Raw genomic sequence first — 7249 nt, 5'->3', positions numbered from 1 at the left:
TATTCAACAAAAGATGCAAAACCAAAAAATGCTCTAGATGTAGTAAAATCTAAATAATTTGTCAAACAGAGCAACCTCAGCCTCATTTCAAATAATAAGTTTAAAATACATTATCAAGCCTTTTTAAGTAGAAATAACTTTATCTTTCTTCATCACAAGCTAGCTGGTGTTGTCTGTAAAAAGGCCTTTAATCAAAGTTCTAGAATAAACCAGTAAAGTGTAATTATCAAAAATAACCCAGTGATTTTTAGAGTGTTTGAATTCACTTTTTGCTTACCATGTTTTATTTCATAGCAGAGGAGAAATCAGTGATATCTGATCAGATCACAGTCTAGTTGAAAATGGCAGTTTCAGAAGAATATTGTGGCTTCTTCTGAAGCGTATCTTCTACACAAACAATTGGGTAAAATTTTGGCCCAATATTTGATCAAAGCTAGCGAACCTATGACCCAATAGAACTATTCAAGCCAGGGAGTTAATTAAAGAACCCAGCACATCGCCAACCCAACTCTTGAGTCACGACTTTTAAACCAACATTTAAACTAATAACCTACGGCTTTTACCCAGAAGTTGTTATAAAAGTAACCTAGCATGGTTTTATTATGTATTTGCAGAGGTTTTGTGAAAAAAAGTTCAGTTTGTGTTTAGAGGTTTGTGAAAAGGGTGCAAGGTTGTATCTTAACAAGTATGACAATGTACAAAAGCTTTAGCAAAATATTTGGTTATTTCTGAAATTTAGCACTATTAGGTGAAATTACAATTTTGGGAAGAGGGAAGCAAAGGAGGGGAGACTTATTTAAAGAGAGACCTCATCATGTGTGTGTTTTTGTGTGTGTGTGTCTAATTGTATGCTCGTGTGTGCTCATGCCATCAAAAGCAAGAATTAGATGGAGGACACAGAAGCAAACAGCATCAGATTAAAAAGATTAAAGTAATTTCAAGAGAAATTAGTGTAGTTTCAAGCAGATTTATACGTGGGTTAATCTATCAGTGAGTTAATCTAATCAGTGAGTGTTTAAAAACTGAACTGAAAGCTTACATAATGTTACACAAAAACACAGATACTCACAGACCAGTTTGATTCAATGCTTAATAGTTTAATGATGCAGAAGAGAAAAAAAGTTTTGTTTTTAAGTTTTTGCTAAAAGCATTCTTTCCATTACACATTTCAATTGCTCCTTTTAAAAGACACAATCACACTATTTTATGTCACTTGTCGCTTCGTTCCTTATGCATCGTTACAGCAAAAGAAAAAGGTAAAGATGTGAAAACAGATATTTTGAGTGATATATGAGAAGATTTCTTTCTTTTTCAGATGACGTGCCTTCATGTCAGCCCAGGAATCATGACTTACTCTTAATGCAGACAGAAGGGGATTGGGACTGGCAAGGCTGATCATTCATACACAGGTCTCCTGTAAGCACCAAAAATCAACTTTAACCGAAATTTTTGTTGCATGGACACAAAAATATAGAATATATGAGAAAAATGTTTTGGTTTTTTTGGTTTTATATATAATGACAATAGCACTTGTATATATTATGTACAATATTATACCTGAAGAATTCATTTCCATGCAGTGCTCGTTGCCCCACGAGTTGTTAGGCTCCCTCCGACACCAGTTTGTGTATTGGAAACGTGTTCCATCGATCCAAAACCAATAACCCTCCTACAGAACAGAAAAAAGTTAAAAATAAGAAATCATTTTTTAACGAAACTACACTTTAACATTATACATCGACTACCAAGTTTGGACACACCTTCTCATTTATTGGTTTGTCTTTACTTTCACTACTACCGACATTGTAGATACAAACTGAAGATATCAAATATATGAAACAAGATATATGGAATTATATGGAAATGGAAAAAAAGATAACAGTGAAAAATAAGTAAAATATCCAATGGATAGATTTATGTTTTAACTGGCAGACTGGCATACCTGTAGACCATCAGAACCACCAATCCATGTTCGTCCATTAGCTTTACTCCCATCAGATATCACCCTCTGAATCAGCTGGTATTCCCCAAGGCTCTGTACAGATGCAAGGTTTGCACTCATGGTCTGACAGTTTCTCTACAGTAAACAAAAAGACAGAAGAGTTACAGAAGATTTATAAAACAACCTTCATGATTACACCACCACAAACATACAAATAATAATAAAACATACTAAGAAATATTTACATTGACTGACAAAATTATTGATTTTAATTATCTGAAATTTTATTAATAGCTTACCATTTAACAAGTAATAAAAAGTAAAGTTTTTTAATAATTATTATATTGAAAGGACTAATGATTAATACATTTACAATCATTTATCATTCAGAATTATTTCATGCAGTTAATGTTGGTGGCTTAAACCATTTACTGCAATAATTAGCATTATTTTTATAAATTAAAAAAATAATATTTGCTATTATAAGCTTGGATGCATATTTCACAGTACATATAAGAACTGGTTTTAATCGAAGCAAAAATTGACAGGTGATTTATCCATGGCATAAATTGTAGGAACGTGAAACTAGAGACGTTAGTTTGTTTGCTTCTTTGTTTGTATTTCTTGTTTACTAATATATTGTTACTGTTTACTTGTTAAAAAGTAAAGCCATATATGACATACATACATATTAGAACAAATGATAGCATTATTAAAATTCAATAAATGATAACATTAATAATGATCAATACATACTATTATCATTTTAGACAAATTTTAACAGTACATTGGCTTTGATAAAATTTTACTAATTGTCAATATAAATTTCTTTAATATAATATTAAAAACTTATTATTATAAGGTCTTATCCAAATATTAAAGAATCAAAGAAACACAGTCACAGTAACTGGTGAGTCCTGATGTTATTACCTGAGCATCAACCCAGGGTAAGGGTGTAGAAACATAGAAGTAACATTTGTTGTTGTACTCAGTCCAACCAGCGGGACATGAGGACTTCTTGAGAACATAGCACTCATCTGAAGACAAAGCAAACATATTGTGTGACAAAATGCTGACTCAATTCCCCCTTTACTGGAATAATTATAATCATGGTCATTAACTTGTGTTTTATTGGCAATAGTTTTACTTTTCAAGAAATTTCAACTGGAAAATGTGTCATTTTCTTCCTTTAGATTTCTATTTTTAAAAACATGTATTTAAAAATAGATCTTATTATTTGGACAGCTGTTTAAAGCCCATTGACATGCACAACATTCAGTATGATACTAGTAACATACTTTTATACTTACCCTGAGCAGCGGTCAGAGCCATCATTGCACAGAGAAGTGCAGATGCAGTCAGCAGCTTCATGATGATATTTAGTGTCTCTGTAAGAAACACATTAACAAAAGTGATTAGCAGTTTGATAAAGAAAGGATAGAAGATCCTCAGCATATTTGTAACGTACCTGTCTGTAGAATGTCTTCTCCTCTTTCAAGTGTCAGCCTGTAGCTTCACCCCTCATGTAGAGATGAGCACTTATATACACTTTCTTATATTTACATTTCAATACCAGGAAGAAATGAACTAGAAATACTTAACCCTTTAAAGCCGGTGGGAGTGGGCACGCTCCGTTTTGCGTAACTATTTTTAAGTCCTGGTAGCACTGCAACCACGTAAGCTAGCGCAATAAGCTTTCTTTTGCATATGAAACCGGAGGAGTTGTACTTAAATCTTATGCCATCAGCTTGTCCTAGGTCACAGTTTCCTTCCACATATAGCTTTGCAAAAAATGCATAAAAAGCACTTGCAGCAACAAAAACATAATATTCCAGAAACACACTTTGCCGATCTGATCAGCTGTTCATAACACTTCCTACGTCCATCAGCACGAACTATCGCATGTCCGCCATTACCTGCCCGAAACCGGAAGTGACGTCATTTTCGCGGAAATGTAGTTTTTTACCATCAAGGCCTCATGAGCCTATACTGGTGTTTTTAAAGGTTATGTTTGACTTTATGACTTTCTGTGTCGTTTCTGGGATGCTTAGGACTCATATTGCACTGCTGGAAATAGTTTATTTTGATGCATATGCTGCTTTTTTGCAAATTTGCACTATAATATTTATTTTCGTTTTTCATGCAGTGTATAGAAATTGGTGTATTTCAAAAATAAAACTATGAAGACACTCAAAATAAATTTCCTGTGGTGGGAAACTATTTGTGCAACTTTTTTGTATTAACAGTTTTGAGGGATAAGCCTCTTAAATTTCTCTAACTAGAAATATATGTTAAAAAACAAAAACCATTTAAAAAATTTATTTGTAGTTTATTGCACATATTATTAAAATTTAGGCTGTAATGGTTGTATTGATGTATAGCAACTTGAAATGCTCCCAAAAATGGCTCTACAACATGTAAAAATATAATATAAGCTCTGGCGGACTTGGTTCTATGGTAGGTCTTAAAGGGTTAAGTATGTTTTGATTCCATGCTTCACTAACCCTGTCTTTACCAACCTTACGCAATTCTCTCCACCCAGCTTGAATTTCATGGATGTTTAATTTCATTTATTGACTGCTGGTCAACAAAGATGTCACGCTCCTGGGTCTTTGGCCCAGTGTAAATGTGTCTGGACTTTTGATTCTGGGTTGTTATTGTTCTATGGTTAAGGTTCTGTTCCTCGTTTTGGTTTACAGTTGTGATCCCTCTGTTTATATTTGTTTTCTTAGGTCTTCTTAGTTTTGTTTTCTAGTCCGTAGGTTTCTGTTATCATGGAGCACGGAACAGGGGAGTTTCCATGCCCCATGTTTAGTCAGCCTTATCCCTTCCATTTAGTCTTGTCTCTGCATTCGGTGTTCTCTTTCTATCTCCCCGTCAGTCTTGTTCCCATGTATGTTTCTCCACTGGTCTCAGTGTCACACCCAAGTGCTTCATGGTGATATCGGAGTATTTAAAAAACAAAATACCTAAAATGGGTAACAGATCAATAAAGAACAGCCATAAAATAGACAGTTTAAAAAAAAGGAAACAAACACTTTGAAAGCAAATCAGATTGGATAGGTGAATTATTAGAGCGCTCCCTCGTTCCCATTTCCGCACATACAATACAAAGATCGCTTGTGATAACGATGACTCACTCTGAGCAAATTTCGAACCCAGACATTTTAACTGTTTTTTTTAGCATGAATTACTTATAATATTTCTTAACTTTGAACTTATTTATCACCTTGCTTATGTAACTTCATCAGACTATGCACTAACTACTGACTTCTGACCAAAAGGCATAACAACTTCTCTCGGTGACATTTGTAATGGTTTTTTTGTATCAGAAAGCTTTGAGTGGTTCAGAAACGGCCCTTCAAACCCTCAGCTTAACATTTAGCTGTGATGGTGTGCCAACTTTTTAAAAAAAATCCCTTTTATGCACCATTAATGAATTGCCATTGAAAACAACACAGGATAATGTACTCCTTTGTGGACTATGGTTCCGGGATGAGAAGCCTCACATGTAAAGTTTCTTAAAACCTTCCATTGATGAGTGTGTGGATCTACAGGACAGTGGTTTCACATGGGAAAATGACAAAGGAGTTTGTGTCAATACAAAAGTAATCCCTCTAATTCTAATGAGTGACTCAGTTGCCAGACCTCTGGTCCAGAATTTTAAACAGTTTAATGGTGAACATGGATGCTCCTACTGCCTTCATGAAGGAAAGGAAGTTGAAAAAGGCAGAGGATCCACTCGTGTATATCCTTTTCAGAAGGACATTCAGTCCACTGTACCATCTGGGAACTCTTCTTGTTTAGCACTCGTAATAACACAAACACTAAATCCTGCTTCTCTGGTGCTGTTTTGTAGCAGTGTATACACCTGAGACTGTCACCTGTCTGTCTGGCCTGCACTCTCTCTCTGTTTCTTTCTCTCTGATTGTGGAATAAAAGTATGAACATTTATTTATAAGTTACACTTGTGTTTGAATCCTGCAGCTTATCACACATTTGATTTCCATGTGTGACGACTGCAAGTGTCCAGAGTGAGGACAGACTGAGGGACCCACTGCTGCACATCATCTGTGAGGCTTTGCACCCCTGATGATCCACCAGGACAATCTCAGCAGTATGTGAGGAAGAGGAAGAGGAGGAGGAGGAAGAGCCAGCAGCAGCTCACAGATGGAGAGAATAGACAGACTGTTCCCTGTTTGTGAAGGACTGCTAGAAAAGTTTAACATAACTAATTGTCTGTCTTGAATCAGTCTTATTAGGTAATGTTCAAATAATTTTATCATTCCAGTGTTTTCAGTGTGGGAGAAAGTACTCAGGGCCTTCAAGTTACACACTATGAAAGGCAGAGACAAGTTTAATATTCAGAAACCTAAAGTATGTATCAGCAGCAGAATGGAGCTAAAAATAAATGTTTGTTTCAGTTCTATGAAGCTTTGAGTATTTTGGATTAGTAGCACTGCTGTGTTTGTTGCATAATATTACTGTAATTGTTTATATGCTTTATATATTCTGAGGTAAGTTGATCTATAGTGTTACATCATATTCTATAAGGATGTTATGTGTTTGTATACTTTCTGCCCAGTTTGACCCATTTAGCAGAAGTCAGCCTGTTTAAGTCTCTGATATGTATTCTGTATGACTTAAAGCAGTTATGACATGGTCTGATTTTCTCACCCAATAAAGGGATATTTAATATACTCTACTCTTCATTTTATCAGAAACAGTTATCACAGCTCGTACATTTTCTTTTTATAAATATATATAAGCATCGAGCCAAATTTAGTAATGCCAACATACTGAAAGAACAATATTTGTCTCTTATATATAATACATCTGTATATACACTGTCAAAGATACTTGAGTGTCTTTGAGTGAAGATTTAAGGTGATAGGAAATATAAATAACTGTAACTTGAATCTGTACTGAAGCTCAGTATTTGACACAGAGTTCAAGTTCACTGCTGTAATGACTAATAATGATTAATATAATAACTTTAATATTGGCCATATTATCTTTACATTACCAAAGTGAGATGACTTTAAACTCATGAACAACATTAGCTAATTGTTATTTACTAGCTAATCTTAAATGACTGTTCAGCACAGAAATGAAGCCCAACAATCATGTTTTACAGTCCTGTGGTCTCAGCCTCAGATACTTATTATATCACACAAAGCTCATGGAGAAACAAATGTACAAAATATGTTCTCCTTCATTTCTGTCAAACAAAGCTGTATGACACGTTTCCAGCTGTTAGTATCATGGGCAGCGGACGGAGGCTAGACCGTCCTATTTCACAAGCCA

General features: G+C 34.8%; 1 protein-coding gene across 1 annotated transcript; it reads right to left on the bottom strand.

The window, feature by feature from the left end:
• Nucleotides 1-1287: 1287 nt before the first annotated feature.
• On the bottom strand, nt 1288-3456 carry LOC113017879 (ladderlectin-like). The gene is made up of 6 exons (XM_026160988.1): nt 3411-3456; nt 3253-3330; nt 2873-2979; nt 1943-2077; nt 1558-1669; nt 1288-1414 (listed from the first exon to the last, which is right to left on the bottom strand). Exons 2-6 carry the CDS (start codon nt 3311-3313, stop codon nt 1344-1346), a joined length of 486 nt encoding a protein of 161 aa, XP_026016773.1. The 5' UTR covers nt 3314-3330; nt 3411-3456; the 3' UTR covers nt 1288-1343.
• Between the last annotated feature and the right edge of the window lie 3793 nt (nt 3457-7249).

The sequence above is a fragment of the Astatotilapia calliptera genome, unplaced genomic scaffold (genome assembly GCF_900246225.1).
Source record: "Astatotilapia calliptera unplaced genomic scaffold, fAstCal1.2 U_scaffold_25, whole genome shotgun sequence".
NCBI lineage: Eukaryota > Metazoa > Chordata > Actinopteri > Cichliformes > Cichlidae > Astatotilapia > Astatotilapia calliptera.
The sequence above is the reverse complement of the archived record's forward strand: the minus strand, read 5'-3'. Positions and strand labels throughout refer to the sequence as shown.